The sequence below is a fragment of the Callithrix jacchus genome, chromosome 7 (genome assembly GCF_049354715.1).
Source record: "Callithrix jacchus isolate 240 chromosome 7, calJac240_pri, whole genome shotgun sequence".
In the NCBI taxonomy this organism is placed as follows: domain Eukaryota; kingdom Metazoa; phylum Chordata; class Mammalia; order Primates; family Cebidae; genus Callithrix; species Callithrix jacchus.
Genome location: NC_133508.1, coordinates 94,028,283 through 94,046,641, shown reverse-complemented (window position 1 = coordinate 94,046,641; position 18,359 = coordinate 94,028,283). Strand labels below are relative to the sequence as shown.

General features: G+C 42.5%; 1 protein-coding gene across 1 annotated transcript in view; it reads left to right on the top strand.

Moving 5' to 3' along the window:
- Positions 1 to 18,359, top strand: part of C8B (complement C8 beta chain) — a 37,898-nt gene that overhangs the window by 12,679 nt on the left and 6,860 nt on the right. Inside the window, exons 5-9 of the mRNA XM_002750874.6 lie at positions 1,742 to 1,874; positions 4,137 to 4,334; positions 7,767 to 8,007; positions 9,975 to 10,103; positions 12,632 to 12,795. Of these exons, the coding sequence (XP_002750920.1) occupies positions 1,742 to 1,874; positions 4,137 to 4,334; positions 7,767 to 8,007; positions 9,975 to 10,103; positions 12,632 to 12,795 (865 nt within the window). The remainder of the gene's footprint in view (positions 1 to 1,741; positions 1,875 to 4,136; positions 4,335 to 7,766; positions 8,008 to 9,974; positions 10,104 to 12,631; positions 12,796 to 18,359) is intronic.

Here is an 18,359-nt window from a genome sequence, read left to right as displayed (position 1 = left end):
GTGGAACTTTAGTTTTGTCATCTGTAGGAGGAAGTTAATAACATGTTTCTTTCAAAGTGCTGTGATGATCGAACAAGCGAATATAACTAATAAACGAGGTGTTGGGCAGCTTGTGTGGTGGAAAGAATAGAGACTCTGTTACTGAACCACTGTCAGATTTCAAAGCCCAGACCACCCATTGCTTCAGGCAGAGAGACCTTGGGTTAGTCAGTTACCTTCATATTTCTCACCTGCAAAATTGGGATAATAATAATACTTACTTCCTAATGATTAATCCTCATAAGGATTAAATGAGCCATTATGTGTAAATTGATTAGGATAGTGCTTCTACAAAGTAACCACCACATTATATTTGTTAAATAAAATAAATATGTATACATTATTTTGATACATGGAAATGTGTCATGGGAAAGAGAGCCCAGACAATTCTGGTGAGGAACAGAATCAAAACCAGTAAGTGGAAGCTGATAAGAGACAGAGACTGTTAATAAAAAACAGAACTTTCAGTAGTTAGAGATGGTCAAGAATGGAGGCTTACCCAAGGAGGCAGTGAGAAATAATGTCTAGATTAGACATTAAATGGAATTCTGAAGGATAGAGGAGAGAGCTAATATAAACAGAGTTCCCACTCACCTTTCTGAGAAAAGACTCCAGTGTAAGTGAGGCTTCTGGCTGCTCTCTGAGGAGAGTTCTAATCTAGAGAGTTCTAGATTAGACATTATTTCTGGATTCTTTTCCTCTCTAAAATGGAGATAATATGTATTGCCCAGAGCTGCAGGGACACTAATGAGATGATGCATGGGGTCACCACTGCTCCGTTTGTCAGCAGTCACACCCTCAGTAAACAGCAGTTCTTGTGAATAGTATTGTAAGTGCATCGTGATGAGGGTTGTGCAGAAATGAAGAAAACCCACTTAGAACAGCGCTTAGTGTACTGAGCCCTGCAAGGGCAGAGCAGCAAGGGCACAAGGGGCCGCACCAGCCTGACATGCACCTTACTTTGCTGCCATATTTTGCAGCTGTAGTGAGAGTGACAAATACATAAATAGCACATTTATCATAGACCAAGCAGTGTTTTAAGGACTGCATAAACATGGCACATGTGGTCCTCACAACATCCCCATGTGGTAGTATTTTCATGGTTCCATTTACACATGAGGAGACTGAGGCACAGAGGTGGTAAGTGGCCACCCAAGGTTTAACTGGCATGCCTAAGGTCACCTGGGTAGTAAGGAGAAGAACAGGGATTGGACCTGAGACATCTGGCTCCAAAGTCCATGCGCTTACCTATTATGTTACCCTACTCTCCCAAGGCAACTGTAGTAATACAGGACAATCAATGCACAACAGTGAAAGCACAGGGTGTCATGAGGGATTTCAAGTACCACAAGTGTTAGTGCAATGTCTCACCACAGTGGCAACAGAGCTCAATCTTGACAGATAAGTCAGAGATAAAACAGTGACTGTCTGGAAAAGCATTCTGGGCGCAGGGAACAGAACCTATCATGGAAGAAGCTGAGTAGACTGGAAAAGAGCAAGCCTCTTCACATGCCTGGGGAATGGGGCATGTGGCTGTGGTTAAGAGTGGCCAGAGATGAAGCTGGAAAGCTGGTTTGGACTGGGTATGAAGGGCCTTGAAGGCTGGGCCAAGGAACTTTTGCTTTCCTTCAGTAGGGTCTGACAATCAAGATTACACAGTCCAAACCCCAACCTCTTCACCGTCTCTGTCTCTTCCTCACAGGATAAATTTGTTCACAAACACTTTGGAGGGCCCAGTTCTTGATCACAGGTATTATGCGGGTGGATGCTCCCCACATTACATCCTGAACACGAGGTTTAGGAAGCCCTACAATGTGGAAAGCTACACGCCACAGGTAAGGGACAGCCAGGTAGCAGTGGAGGGAGCCCAGCTGAGCACCCAGTTAGCAGGATCCATGGCGACAGCTTGCTAGCTGTGTGACCTTGGACACATCCCCTTTTCTCTTTGAGCTTCGGTTTCCTCATATGTAAAATGGGCAGTTCCTTCCTCCAGATATTGTGGTGAAGATGACATGCTGCACATAGTAAAGGAGGGAGGTCGTAGAGCAGTAATAATAGAAACCATAATGTCAAAAGCTGCCTTGACGGTAGAAATACAGCTAGGATTTGGAGTCACACTGACTTGGTGGCCCTGCCACTTATCATCTGTGTAATCCTATAGGCTCTGAGCCTCTGTTTTCCTATCTTTAAATTGGGAGTTATAGAGGTCCTACCCTGTAGGGAGAGGATTGGTGAGATCAGGTATGTAAATATTTAGCACAGCGTCTGGCTTAATGGTGAGCCCACTGGAAATGTTAACTCTTGTTGCTGTTGTTATTGCATTCTTACCAAATCCCTGTCTATTAAAAGCAGGCATTGCTCTAAGCATTTTATGAAATGCTCTACCAAGGTAAGACCCTATTATGACTAATGTACAAACTTAGAAATACATCTCACAGAGAGTGGGGTTTAGAATATCCCATAAGACACAGGCTTGAGATCTGATGGCAACACACTGAGTTTCAGGCCTGGCTCTGCCACAGGTCCTAATTTTACCTTAGTTAAGTTCCTTTTCCACTCTGGGCCTCAGTATTCTCATCTGTGAAATGAGGGGACTAGACTAGAGGGTCTTGATGAAAATTTCCACTTCCGAAATTGCACCATGTTTTTTTAGCCAAGTGTGATGGTACATGTCTACAGTCCCAGCTACTCGGGAGGCTGAGGCAGGAGGATTGCTTGAGCCCAAGAGGTTGAGGCTACAGTGAGCCAAGGTTGTACCACTGCCTCCAGCTTGGTGACAAAGCAAGATCCCATCTTTAAAATGCATATATTGCATCATTTTGAAGGCTAGCTCCTCCTTATCCCTCCTTCACTTCCTCCCCAACATACTTTTTAACCAAGAAAGAACAAATTTATCTTAGCATCAAACACACCCTCCATCAGGGTGTCCAGTGCCAACCACAAAACCTCTGTTTTCAAGGGAGGTTTCAGAGCAGCCATTACCACCCAGGTGAAAGTGGATCCTAACTCAGGCGGGCCATACGTGGTAAAGTCTCTGCTCTCCATACTAACATTATTTGAGTGCTGTGCCAGGTGCTGTGCTGTGATTTAACAGAATGAACCCAATCCTCAGAACAAGCCTGATGGAAGGGACCATTATCACCTCAATTTTACACATAAAGAAACAGAGGCATTTGTCCAAAGTCACCCGACTAGGAAAGAGCAGAGAGGCAGCACATCTCAGCAGCACAGTGCAGGCCATGTCCAAACTGCTTCTCCTTCCCCTTGGGGCAGCTGAGCTGTTGCACCCTCCTCTGGGAATTACAGGCATCCAGAAGCCCATGGGAGCTGGGGGCAGGGAGGTGACTCGGGACTGGTCACTCGGGGCCCCCAAGGCAGTACCGTTGGCAGTTCCCCTACACACAGAGCCATCTCGAAAAAGCTGGTTTTCGAGCAAATGGCTCTCCAATATTCTCTCTAAGGCACTTTCCTGCCCTTGTCACTCCATCCCCCAGCCACTGCCTTAGACCAGATCCTTATCAACCATCACCTGCCCTGCTCATACAGCCTCCTCGTGGGTTTGTCTCTCTGACTCCAAATTTTTTCCTTCCAACCAACCACCACTGCCGCAAATCATCGATCTACTTCCTCTGCTGACTCATCTTTGAATTAAGCTCAGATTTCAGAACAAGTAATTCAAAAGCCTCACTCTATTGATGCCAGAAACTCCTCTCACAACATCCCCACTTTCCCCTCACTCTTTCAGCTTCTCACTGAACCACACTACTATTCCTGGGGTACATACTGCTCTTTCCCACCTCCATGCTTTTGCTTTAGCTGAGCCCACAGCCCAGAATGTTCCACTACATTTCCAACAGTTGAAATCCAAATAAAAAGCCAGCCTCTAAGTTTCCACCCAAGGTACTGAACAGGTCTGTCTCTACTACTGAATCAAGAGCCCTGAGGCAGGGACACAAATTGGCCCTGATTTTTCTGTGTCCAGAGCATCTAGTTCAGTATCCAGCACATAGTAGGAGTAGATTTGCTGTCTGCTCACTGGTATTGAACTGATTTGAGTCAAATGAAATAAAAAAACACTTTCTTTTTTCTTCCTTTAGACGCAAGGCAAATATGAATTTGCACTGGAAGAATATGAATCGTACTCAGATTTTGAACACAATGTCATGGAGAAAACAATAAAAAAGTCTAGTTTCGGTTTTGGTTTAAAAATACCTGGAATATTTGAACTTGGCATCAGTAGTCAAAGTGATCAAGGCAAACACTATATTAAGAGAATCAAACGATTCTCTCATACTGTAAGTATGCCTGTGTTGCTTTTAAACATATATGTTGTCTTACTCCATTTTCTGTTGCTGTAACAGGACACCGCAGAATGGATAATTTAAAAAGAAAAGACATTTACTTGACTCACAGTTCTGGAGGCTAGGAAGTCCAAGATCAAGGGGCCATATTGGTGAGAGCCTTCTTGCTGCATCATAACACATGGAAGGCATCACGTGGTGAGGAAGCACATGCAGGAGACAGAAAACACGGGGCTGAACTTTATTCTTCCATCGGGACCCCACTCCCATGATAACTAACCCTCTCCTGAAACAACAGCATTAATCTATTCACGAGGACAGAACCCTCATGACATAATTACCTCATACAGGTGCCCCCTTTTAAAACTGTTACAATGCCATTCAATTTCAACATGAGTTTTGGAGGGGACATTCCATCAATAGCATGTGGATTTTGAAATTTCATGCCCACAGATGTGTCTATATTCCACGTTACTACTAGTCCTAACAACAAATCATATTTCTGTTGTCTTGAAATCTTTTTAAAGAAATAATTATAGAAGGTTATCTCTGCCTGGTCTCTTTTTAAAGAGACCTTCTATAATTATTTTATAGATAACCTTCTATAATTATTTTCTCTCATTTTCTTTTTTTTTTTTTTTTTTTTTTTGAGACGGAGTTTCGCTCTTGTTACCCAGGCTGGAGTGCAATGGCGCGATCTCGGCTCACCGCAACCTCTGCCTCCTGGGTTCAGGCAACTCTCCTGCCTCAGCCTCCTGAGTAGCTGGGATTACAGGCACGTGCTACCACACCCAGCTAATTTTCTGTATTTTTAGTAGAGACGGGGTTTCACCATGTCGACCAGGATGGTCTCGATCTCCTGACCTCGTGATCCACCTGCCTCGGCCTCCCAAAGTGCTGGGATTACAGGCTTGAGCCACCACGCCCGGCCTCTCATTTTCTAATAAACTTTTCCCTTAGGTTTTCGATGAGCTTACGATGTAGCTTTGAAGACCAGAATATCTCTGGAGACTTTTCAACCCATAGGAATCTGACTTTTATCCCAGACATCCAGCTGAAATTCTCTCTGGAATGTCACCCAAGACCTCTTCTCTGACTTCTTAGGGTGCTTGGTGGAGATGACTAGACCATTGCTCTCCTGTTTCTCCTGCTTTCTTTCTGCTCATCAGCTTCCTTCCTGGGTCTAATATTCCCATCTATCGTTTATTAATTTGTGGCCCTCTTCCCTATGTGCTCTCCAATCTCCCCTGGGTTACCTCTTCAACTCCTGTTATCGGTACAAGCTATGAGCCTTCATCACTGCTTCTAATGTCTCAGTTAAACTTCAGACCTTCCCTATCCACTCTTCTGAGCATCTCACCTGGGCATCGTGCTGACACTCCAAGGCAATGTCTTCTTCCTAAATTTTCAGTGGATGTTAACGGCATATTCCCCTCTACTTTTCCAGGCTAAGAACTGAGCCAGAATCATTGGCTCTCACTTCGGCTTCATGTCCACAGCTGTTGAATACCAAATCCTTCAGTATTACTCTCCAATATTTTTTACACTAACTCCTATTACCTCTTAATTAATTCAGGTTATTTCTCATCTTTTACTGTCCCCAACTAAATGGTCTCTCTGTCTCCTAGCTTGCCCCTTCACACACATGAAGAAATGTTTCTATGATGGTAATCTGATCGTATCATCTGCTTCCTACTGCTTACTACCTCCCCTTTTCCTTCTCTCCTTCGCCCTCTTCCAGCGACCTGATTCAAATTGCCAGTTATAGGATCTTAATGTCGGGCCAGGCACTAACATAGAGACAGCCTAGGGATCTCTAGTCTAAAGGATAATATTCTTGCCTCATGTTCACAGTGTAGTAGGAGCAGCAAACATGGAAACCAATATATTATTCTTAATTACATCAATTATAATACAACATGGTATATGCTATAAAGGAAATGCAAGCAAGTACAGTGCAATCCTAGAGAAGGGAGTGCCAGTGTGTATATTGGAACTTCCGGTTGGTATCAAATTGGAGGCAGTGGCAAAGTAGAGATTTAAAAGATAAGTAGGTATGCGTCGGGCAGAAAAGGGAGGAAATAACACTTCAGGGAGAAGGAACACCATGTGCAAATAATGTGAAAGAGAATGGCAGGCTTGGGGAACAGTGAAAAGTTGGATGAATATTGACCTAGGTGGTTGATAGAAAGTAGTGAAGTATGGAGACAAAACTTTTGGGGTGGAGAAGCTGAAGCCAGAAAGCCTACTGGAGGACAGATTGTGATGGCGTTACACTCAAAGTAAGGGGGCTGATTTTATTCTGAAGGCTACAGCAAGCCGGGGAAGGTTTTGCTTTAAGCCAAGAGGAGCATTGACATAAGACAATCTGAATTTTAGGATGTCGACTGTGATTGGGGCATTGAAGGAGACTGGAGAAAGGAAAGAGATCACAGAGGAAGCTTTTATAATAATGCCACAAAAGGAGATGCAACATAAAACAGAAAAATACTGAACAGAGTACATAGTGACCGCTTATTTAGGAAAGGTAGGGGAGAAGGAAGGTGGTCAGAAGTCACTGAGGCAGGACTAGAATGGGATGAGAGCAAGCTAGGAGACAAAAGGAAGCACCGGGGCAATAGGCACCAGCAGAGCTGGCCTGGCTTTGTAGAGCTGAAGGATTTAGGATTGGACAGAACATACCTCACAGACATTTCCCACCTTCCTCTTTCTGTCTGCCTATGCGGCAGTATCAGGAATGCTCACCTAGGATTGTACCAACACCTCCTAGATGTTGATACTTCATCTGGCTTCACAAACTTTCTGTCTCTTCTATACATGGAGAGTCACCAAACCTTTTCTGTAAAGGGCCAAATAGTAAATATTTTAGGCTTTGTGAGACTGCAACGTCTCCTTTGCAACTATTCACTGCTGCCATTGTAGTGTGACACTGTACTTAGTGTACAGGCAGTGTACTTGTAAATAAAGGTATGAGGCTGTATTTTGCTGACTCCTGCCATACCCTACCATAGCTGGTCTTCCTAAAGCACCACTTTTACTCTTTCTTGCATGGCTTTTTTTCTGAGTTTACAAGGCATCAGCAAAGCAGGTGCTTTTGCAGGTTAGCAAACCCCATGTCCCATCAGAGAGGCCCCATGCCCTCCAGCTGTTCCCTGCCATGCCTGCTTCTGTTACCCTTCTCAGTCCTTATTTTCTACAGTAAGGAGGTGAATTAACAGCAAGCTCTTCCAAGCTGAACAGGATGTCAGAATATTTATGAGCACTGAAAGCTTGTCAAAGAGGACATCGTCCCTCAATTATCCTAAAGGAATCATAAGAGTGATGACCCTGGGCCAAGAACATCGAATGGTATTTGTAAAGTTCAATTTCTCGTTCCAGATTCCTAACTTTAAAGGTCTGGTTTTCCCATGTTGGTATTTCATTTAGAAAAGTGTATTTCTGCATGCACGCTCTGACCTTGAAGTAGCACATTACAAGCTGAAATCCAGAAGCCTCATGCTCCATTACGAGTTCCTTCAGAGAGTTAAGCAGCTACCCCTGGAGTATGGCTACGGGGAATACAGAGATCTCTTCCGTGATTTTGGGACCCACTACATCACAGAGGCTGTGCTCGGGGGCATTTACGAATACACACTCATTATGAACAAAGAGGCCATGGAGAGAGGAGGTACACTGCCCGAGGGACCATGGCTTTCCTAAAAGCTGGGGGAAGAGTCATAAGTTGAACTTCTAGTTTTCTTCTACTTACCTGGCTACACCTTCACAGTGTCATTTGCGGATTCCTCTTCCCTCTCTTTTTGACTGACAATGTCAGTCCTCCTCTGCCTAGTTCCCTAGGCCATTCACTTTTCTACAATTCTTCTCTCTGTGTGATTGTATCCAATCCCATGGCTATAAATGCCTTCAGCATGCAGGTAACTCCTAGATCTCTTCCTGTACCCAAGAGTTTACATTGAAATGTTTCTTTGATGTCTCCATGTGAATGTGTAACAACCCTCACCAGCTGAACATGCACCCAAAGAGAACTTTTGACTTTCTCTCTCCAATAGGTTTCTTATTTAGCCATCCACATCTCAGAAATGGTTCCACCATCCAACCAATGGCTGAAGCCAAAAACCTAGCAGTCAACCTCGATTATTTTTTTTTCTTCAAATCTATTGTTTTTCCTTCTCTTCCAATCCATCAGCTCTACTTCCAAATTGTATATATATATATATTTTTTCTATTACCGCCATAGGCTCACCCCATGACCAGAGCTTCACATTCAAATGTAATGTGAATGTGAATCAAGTATGAGTCCTGGAGGTAGACTCTGCTCCAGTAGGTTTGGAGTGAGACCTGAGAATACATTGCTAACAAGCTGTGGAGTGATGCTGATGCTGCTAGCCAGTAGACCATACTTTACTTTGGAGATGATTACTGTGGTCTACAAACTAATATTCCGCCCCATCCCTCTCCTGTAATTCATCTTCATACAGATATCCCAGGTATTTCTAACTCCAACCAACAAGTCTAAAGTGTGGGTGCTGCTTTCCAACCCAATATCCTTTCCAGTGACATGGCACTTGTTGAGTTAAGTGAACTGCTGTCAGTCACATGGATTGCAGTGGCAAAGCCAGGGCTTGGTTACCAGTCCATGTACTTGCAAGAGGACACATGGTACACAATGTAAATTTATGCACTGTGGCCTCAATCTTGTCAAAATCAGAGGTAACTTCCTCTATAAAAATGGTTTCTAAAGTGTTTTTCATAGTTCCTCAAACTGCTTCCCATAAAAGGGCTCAATAATTAAATAAGTTGGGAAAACTCATAATAGATTCCACTCTCAGAGTCTCATGAATGTACTCCAATAAAATGACCTCCCACCTATTTTGATGCAACATTTGTCACATTTTCTTGACCACAGAAATTCCTTTTCTTGTAACATCTGCTACTATCTCATGGGATTCATGTTTCAAGAAACGCACTTTGAGAAAAAACTGATCTACACTGAACTTGCTAGACAGCCCCGGTGGTCAAAGTTGCTCTTTTCTCCCTGAACCGGCCTCAAAGTGCTCAGAGGTGCTTATAAGTCATGTCTGAAATTTCAGCAAGACCAAGGAAGGAGGATGCCTCAGGGAGAATAAGGGTGGATGAAGTAAGAAATAGTCCAAAAATGAAGAAGAAATCAGGGAAATTGGCCCTTCCCCTTTGCCAGATACTATTCCTTACTTTTTATATTGATTAATTAATTAACACACATTTTCTACTTTATCAAAGATTGGAGAAGCATGGCTCAGGGAGGGCAGGCAGATTGTAGCAGTCTCTGTGCTCACTGGATCTATCCCTAGAGAATCAACAGGGAGATCAAATTTTTAGAAAATGACTCTGAGCACTTCCCTTCTTTGGAAGTTAGCAAAAATCCTCAGAGAGCACTGGGAGGAGGCTGAAAGGGGAAGTTGGGTCTGTACTCTGAGGTCTCTGCCCTGGTGCCTTTTGCTGTCTGCATTTCTCATTATCAGGCTGATGACCTATTCATTTGAACCTGAATCCTTGTGACATCCAACAAGGGCTAGGCCTCTGGGCTCCATCAGAGGAAAAGGGACAGAGTGAATTACCTTTTAAGTGATGGACCTTTTTCCTTGCTTTCTTCAGATTATACTCTTAACAACGTCCATGCCTGTGCCAAAAACGATTTTAAAATTGGCGGTGCCATTGAAGGGGTCTACATCAAGCTGGGTGTGTCCGTAGGCAAATGCAGGGGTATTCTGAACGAAATAAAAGGTGAGTGACAGGGCTTGTGACTTCCACACTTACAATGTTTATCCTCCTAGTGCCTCCAGTGATTACAACATCTCCCTCCCTTTTTGAGACAAACACTATCCCAACTTCTATGCCAACTATGTCCTTCTGTTCTTTATAGTTTTACCACCTAACGTATCACTAACTAACATGGCTTAGTGTTGCCTGTTTTTGAACTTTATATGGATGGAATATAATCCTTCCAGTCCTGTGTTTTCCATTCAACATAATGTTTTTGTGTATAACTATAGTTACTTCACTTCTGTCACTGCATACTATTTTGTTGTGTGACTATACCGCTTCTTCTTTGTCCATTCTACCATTGATGAACACTTGGATTATCTCCTCTTTCAAGCATTATATCAATACTGCTCTGAACATCTTACATAGTTATCTGGTGCACACAGACAAGTGTCTTCCCAGGGAATACATATAGGACTAGAATTGCTGGGTTGTAGAGGCTGGACTTTTTCCACTTGATGGTGCTAAGCTGTTTTCTAGAATAGCTGTACCAACTTATACTCCTGTTGGCAGTAGATGAGGACTCCTTCCCTCCCCCAGCCTTTTTTGTGTGTGTGTGAGATGGGGTCTCACTGTGTTGCCCAGGCTGCAGTGCAATGACGTGATCTCAGCTGACTGTAATCTTCACCTTCGAGGCTCAGGCAATCCTCTCACCTCAGGCTCCTGAGTAGCTGCAACTACAGGTGAATGCCATCATGCTCAGCTAATTTTACTTTTTATTGAGACAGGGTTTCACCATGTTGCCCAGGCTGGTCTCAAACTCCTGGGCTCAAGCCATCTACCAGCCCCATTGGGCCCCCAAAGTGCTGTGATTGCAAGCATGAACCACCAAGCCTGGTCAAGATGCCCCCTACTTTTTAATGATGCTCAGGTGTTGCAGGCTCAGACTTGAAGAGCTGTTTTATACCAGTTCATTTTGTTGTTGTTGTTTGTTTTTTTCAAAATGGAGTTTCACTCTGTCACCCAGGCCAGAGTGCAGTGGCACGATCTCAGCTCACTGCACTCCTGGCTTCAGGCACATGCCACCATGCCCAGCTAATATTTGAATTTTTAGCAGAGACAGAGTTTTGCCATGTTGGCCAGGCTGTTCTTGAACTCCTGACTTCAAGCGATCTGCCCCCCTTGACCTCCCAAAATGCTGGGATTATAGGCATGAGCCACCATGCTGGGCTGCTTTACACCAGTTCTTTTGGCACTGGGGATTTAGACACATTAGAATGGAAATTGCCCACTGATATGACTGAGAGCCTTCTGGGAAACTCTCTAAGTCCAAATAATAATTGCTTTATAGTGGTGACTGTTTAGTATGTGTCAACTACATGCTTAGCACAGCCTTTATTAATTTTCCTACAATTGTCATCTCACACAAAGAAGTGAGATAGCTTAAGGTCTGGACAGGGCTGTCTGGTGAGTACTTTCATCTCTCCAAGATTTCTTATCTGCACAGTGAGGATTACATAGTTACTATTTCTTAGTGAAGATTAGATGCATTCATACATGTACCACACTTATACTAGTGACTGACAAATAATAATTATTAGCTGTTAACATTTATTCTTTATATGGATGCAGAGTATCCATTTTATAGATGAGAACAAAAAGGAAATCTCACACTGTATAAATGATTTGTCCAAAACCACAAGGCTAGACAAAGTCAGAGCTGGATTCATGTCTGGTCAAGGTGTGTAGGATGAGTGGAGGAGAGGAAGAACTCAGTTTCCAATCATATGAGCTCACTACCCTTGACCTGCAGGAGCCAAATTGGGGAGAGGAAAGTTATTTCACCAAGGAACAGTGGCTATGAAGCCAGACAGACCTTGTTTAAAATTTATCAGCTACTAGCTGTGTAGGCCTTGACAAGTCACTTAACAGTTCCAGGAAGAGTTTCATAATTGGTCAAGTAGAGATGTTGGGCTCCTAAAATTGCTGTCTAGTAAAAGAAAATATTGTAGCCTATCTATCTCTATATCTATCCATCTCTCTGTCTGTGTGTCTATCATCCACCTATCAACTGCTTATTATCTATCTACCTATCATCTATTTATTATCTATCCTCTATCTATCTATCTATCTTTCTACCAATCTATTATCTCCTATCACCTATCTATCATCTGTCATGTATCTGACTATCTACTCTCTGATCTACCTACCTGTTTACCAATCTATTATCTACCTAGCTACCTATGTATTATGTATCTATCTAATCTATCATCTATCTTCCATAAACTCAGTAACTAGCACTTACAGCTGCTCAAGATAAATGTTTTTTTCTTGTCCTGCCCCCAATTTGTGTTACCTATGGCTGGATGAGTTTCCCTTTGCCCCATTCGCCATGACTGCCCTATGGGCAAGGAAGTGTCTGGTCTATGCACAATGCTCAGACAAGTTCAGTGAATATGATGTAACCAAATTGTTAGTCGGTTTGCAGTATATTCTAGGGGGCAAAGGGGTATCTTCTGTGACCTGCTAGCTCTCTGTGCCCATTCCAGACAGAAAAAAGAGGAACACCATGGTGGAGGACTTGGTGGTCCTGGTACGAGGAGGGGCAAGTGAGCACATCACTACCCTGGCGTACAAGGAGCTGCCGACAGCGGACCTGATGCAGGAGTGGGGAGACGCTGTGCAGTACAACCCAGCCATCATCAAAGTTAAGGTACGCAATGCTGCTCTACCCATCCTTTTCTCCATCTGCAAAATAGCTTCTGAGGGCCTACTATGAGCCAAGATATGAAATGCAGAGATCGCTAATGCCCAGGCCCTAATTTTGAGACACATATTTGATAGTAGAAAATATATTTGAAATAAATAGGCCGGGCGTGGTGGCTCATGCCTATAATCCCAGCACTTTGGGAGGCCGAGGTGGGTGGATCACGCGGTCAAGAGATTGACACCATCCTGACCAACTTGGTGAAACCCCGTCTCTACTAAAGACACAAAAATTAGCTGGGCGTGGTGGCGTGTGCCTGTAGTCCCAGCTACTTGGGAGGCCGAGGCAGGAGAATTGCTTGAACCCGGGAGGCGAAGGTTGCAGTGAGCCGAGATCACGGCACAGCACTCCAGCCTGGCGCCTGGTAATGGAGCAAGACTCTGTCTCAAAAAAAAAAAAAAAAAAGAAAAGAAAATATATTTGAAATAAATAAATTATAACACACTGCTCAGCACTACCTAGAGATCCTTGATGCCCTCTTACTTGGGCTCCAAGATGCTAAAGGAAACTAACAATCAGCTTCTAATTCTAGCCTGCTCCTTTTTCTTCTTCTTTTTTTAAAGACAGGGTCTTGCTCTGTTGCCCAGGCTGGGGTTCAGTGGCATGATCTTGGCTGACTGCAGCCTCTAACTCGTAGGCTCAGGTGATCCTCCTGCCTCTACCTACCAAATAGCCAGGGTTACAGGTGCATGCCATCACACTTGGCTAATTTAATTTTTTTGCAGAGATGGGGGTCTTGCTATGTTGCCCAGGCTGGTCTTCAACTCCTGACCTCAAGTGATCCTCCCATTTTTGCTTCCCAAAGTTCTGTGATGATAGGTATGAGCCATTGTGCCTGGCCTCTAGCCTCTCTAATGAAATAAAAGAAATATTAATTTAATTCATTAATCAATGTTATTAAATAATTAATATTCCTTTTGTTTCATTAAAGAATCACTCATTTATTTATTCATTTGAACATTATGCATTCAACCAACAAATAGTTGCTAAATTTCTGCTCTGCTACAGGAAATACGGTACTAGGGGAAAATAGAGGAAGATGCGAGGATAAAACATACGGTCTATGAGGTACAGTAAGAGACACACACATGTAACTATCTTACAGGCCAAGATACGACATCACAACAACTAATATGTCTTGAGCACCTAATATATTCATGACCCTCTTTAGAAATGCTTTTTCATCTAACACTTAGAAATGTTATTTTATCTAATCCCCACACTCGTCAGCAAATTAATTATTCTTATCCCCATGTTGTGATTGACAAAAATCAAGGGCTAGAGAGTTCACATCCATCATTGGCTGTTCAAGAGTCTATTCGGTTCAAACAAAAGACTTTGACTTCTTCCCTCCCGTCTAGACTTTCCTATGGGCTTGGTTAATAAAAAATAATGATTCTAACCACTTGTCACCCAAACTAGAGGAGTTTCACAATGTTAAACTAAAAGGATGTTTGTTAGGCCAGGACTGTCATACATGTCAGCAATGGTAGGTCCTTGCCTGTGGGGACTTCTGCATGGTACCTATAGCACATCTTAACACCATGCTCTTCTTGCCAGTGTCTGTGCAGTCATTATGGGCCAGTACTCACCCTCTGGAGATCCCACCTTGGCGTCAAGGTAGAGGGTTGAGGGGCTGGAGCTCTGATGAGAGACTCTGTAGTCCCCAGCCCAGGTGATTTCTTTATTTGTATGTTAAATACATAGTTTCTGCAGAACAAGAAGGCTGCCATTCAAATCCTCTCCTTTGCACTTATTCAGCAGTGGCACTTAGGGTACAGTTGCTGGCAATCATGAGAAGGATAAAATCAGCTGAGCTGCAGGAGATCCTGAGAAATCTGTGCTTGGCTGATGCATGGTGGCATTGGTCGGGCATCACAGATGGTCATGGGAGAGAACAGAGAGCTCAGGGGAAAATAGATCCCTAGCCTTTATCTATTTTTCCTGTGATATCTTACCTGAATCTTTTGTAAAAAACTGAAAACCAAAGGAATGCCCTGGTTACTCCGATCAGTTAAATGTGCCTGACTGGGCACAGGGAATGTCAAATGCCAAGCATGTGATGCGATGTGGGATGTGTTAGAGAATCAGAGATGTTTTGGGAGTGTTGCAGGAGTGGAGGAGGCAGGAGCATTAAAGGTTGTCACAAACCTCTGTACCTTCCTTCCCTGAGTTGGAAATATATACTCCGGGCATCCCACTCTCACAGGCATTCTTTTCTGGCAAGAGGAAATTGCAGATGGCTTCACATTATGTCAGAATAATTCTTCTCTGCAAAGCCAGCTTACCAGGTAGCTGGAGTGGCAATTGATTTAGGACAGCAGGGCCCAGTAGACAATTTCTAGATGCAACAGTTTAAGCCAAGGCTTAATTATGTAAACCAGTCTTCAATCTCAAGACCTAAAACATGATTTCTATAGAAGCAGATAGGCAGGGACGGAGACCATGGAGGAACCCATTCTTAAACTTTAGACATAGATAGCTCTTTGTTCAAAGAAGATTTAAGAGACAGCAATGAACATATAAAAAGATATTTGAACACAAAAGATTGAAATTATGTTCATGATATAGGACATCATGATGTCTTAAAAACAGAAAAATGGAAGTAAATTTTAGAATACATTTTCTGTGATTTCATAAAATTCAAGAAAATGAAGAATTTATAAAATAAAAACTGGGGCGGTTAGACACTAATCAGATGAAAAGGCAAGCGGCTGAATACAGGAAATCAAACACGCAATAGCAGAATTGAAGCCCACATTTGAAGCTATAAAGGACAAAATTGATGCTGCAGAAAATTGAGACAGGTTGTCTAAGCTGCTATAAACATGTTCTTATAATGCAAGGAGATTAAAACAATGGCGGAAGAGAAATATGATGGACAGAGAGTACAGGAATAGAAATCTTAAAACACAGAGGGTTTTTTCTAAGAAAGAGACAAGATTACATCTGAAAACACATTAATCAAAACATAAGAAGAGAATCTTCCCTGAGCTGATAACAGAATGAACAGCTCACTGGAAACTAATCCAGAGTGCTGAAAATAAAACAAAACTGAAACCCATCCTGGTGAAAATGTTTACTTTTAGGAACAAATAGGTCCTACAGGAATACAAGTCAAACTGGTCCTAGAATTCTTTGCAATGTGAAACGCTCAAAGACAATGGAGCGACAACTTGAAGTCTTGAAGGGAAAACTTGGGGCCTAGTGAAATGGTCATTAATGGCTGAGGAATTCCAAAGACATTTTAGATATTAAAGGAGTCACATAAAATGTTGCTACATTTCACAAATGAAAACACAGGAAGTTCAGTCAATTTTTTTAATATCAGATAAATAAGGAATAATTTTTTAGTATAAGTATCTCTCAAATATTGCATGGGATATACTTAAACTTAAAAAAGTATTTGCTTTTTAATCTCAAATTAAAATATAACGGAATGTCCTGTCATTAAATGGCAATCCTTGTCACAAAGTCTGTCATCCATGTACATTTCCATGCTAGTCAAGATAGCTAGGTTGTGGGCTGGGACCTATGCTGATGGAGAAGCCCTTGTATGAATTATTGGCATTGCCCAGGGCAGGAGGGGAAAAATATGATAATGAATGGTGCTCACACAGAGATCAGGACAGCCTAGGTCATGATGCAGAGAAACAATCTCCATGTTTCAGTAGCTTGGTAGAACAAAAGTTTATTTCTCAATCACTTATGCCCAAAGTGTGTTGACAAGGTGGATTTGCTCAATGTAGTTGCTCACAGATCCAGATGATGGGGGCTGCATCTTGCCATGTGCTCCCAAGATGACCACAGTTGTGATAATAAAGGAGTGGGACAAGTCACCTCACTCTGTTTGGAAAGCCTCAACCTTGAAGTGACATTCTCGTCTTACCTGTCACTGGTCAAAACAAGTCATATCGCAAACCTACCTTCAAAGAAAGCAAGAAAGGCAGCCTAACCATGTGCCCAGAAGAAAAAGAAGCTGAAATATTTAATAAACAGTAATAATGACTCTTAGACCTTTCTCAAAGCAAATTACTCTTGTCCAGAGAATGGTTAAAATACAAATGTGGTGGCATCATATGCCTGGAAAGATAATGTTGGATTTGGACTGATAGAGCTCACCTGCAAAAATAAATCCTGAATTACAAATAGGAAAATCTGGTGGGGTGTGGTGAGTCAGACCTGTAATCCCAGCACTGTAGGAGGCTGGGGTGGGTGGATCATATGAGGTCAGGAGTTCAAGACCAACCTGGCCAACATGGTGAAACCCACCTGTACTAAAAATACAAAAATTAGCTGGGTGTGGTGGTGTGTGCCTATAATCCCAGCTACTTGAGAGGCTGAGGCAGGAGAACTGCTTGAACTTTGGAGGCGGAGGTTTCAGTGAACTGAGATCGTGCCATTGCACTCAGCCTGGGTGGCAGAGTGAGACTTCTCAAAAAAAAAAAAATGGAATGGTAAAGAAAGAAAACTCTCAAATATAACTAAATGGCTGATAACACACCAAAAAAATTTTTTTTACCACAAATGAGATCCTTAATATGTAAGGAATGATACCGTTTTGAAGAAAAAGACGTCTCAAAGGAGATGAACACTTCTCAGTTGACTTATAAAGATGCAAAATGTTTAACTTCTGTAACCATAAAAAATAAAAATTAAAGTAACACTGCAGTACTATATTCTACCTATCAAATTGACAATGATTAAAAGTCAACAATACTCATTGGCATTCACTGTGATAAGATGGATATTTCTGTAAAATAGGATGGGAATATAATTTGATACAATTCTTTTTTTTTTTTTTTTTTTTTTGAGACAGAGTTTCACTCTTGTTACCGGAGCGATCTCGGCTCACCGCAACCTCCGCCTCCTGGGTTCAGGCAATTCTCCTGCCTCAGCCTCCTGAGTAGCTGGGATTACAGACACGCGCCACCATGCCCAGCTAATTTTTTGTATTTTTAGTAGAGATGGGGTTTCACCACGTAGACCAGGATGGTCTCGATCTCTTGACCTCGTGATCCACCTGCCTCGGCCTCCCAAAGTGCTGGGGTTACAGGCTTGAGCCACTGCACCCGGCTTGATACAATTCTTTAGGAACAGAATTTAAGCAGATATATCCAAAACATTAAAAATGTTTATAGCTTTTCATCCAACAACCCTCAATGCAAGAATCTACTAAAGAAATAATTTGACAAGTTGGTAAAGATGTATGTGTAAAGGCTTGTCTTATTTTCTTACTTGAAGTAGCAAAAGGGAAAAGAGAAAAAGGAAATGTCCTAAAAAAGGAAATATCCAACAGAAGAGTTGAATACACTGTGGCTCATCCATATAGAAGGATACTCTGAAGCTGTGAGAAATCATTTTATCAAAGGCAATTGAATCATGTGGGAAAATGCTCATATTCTGATGTTAAGTGGAGAATGTGAGACATGAAATTGCCCTTACGCCACCAAGTTGGTGTAAATAGCTACCTATCCATCCTTTGGATAGGTCCATCTACCTGCCCAAAA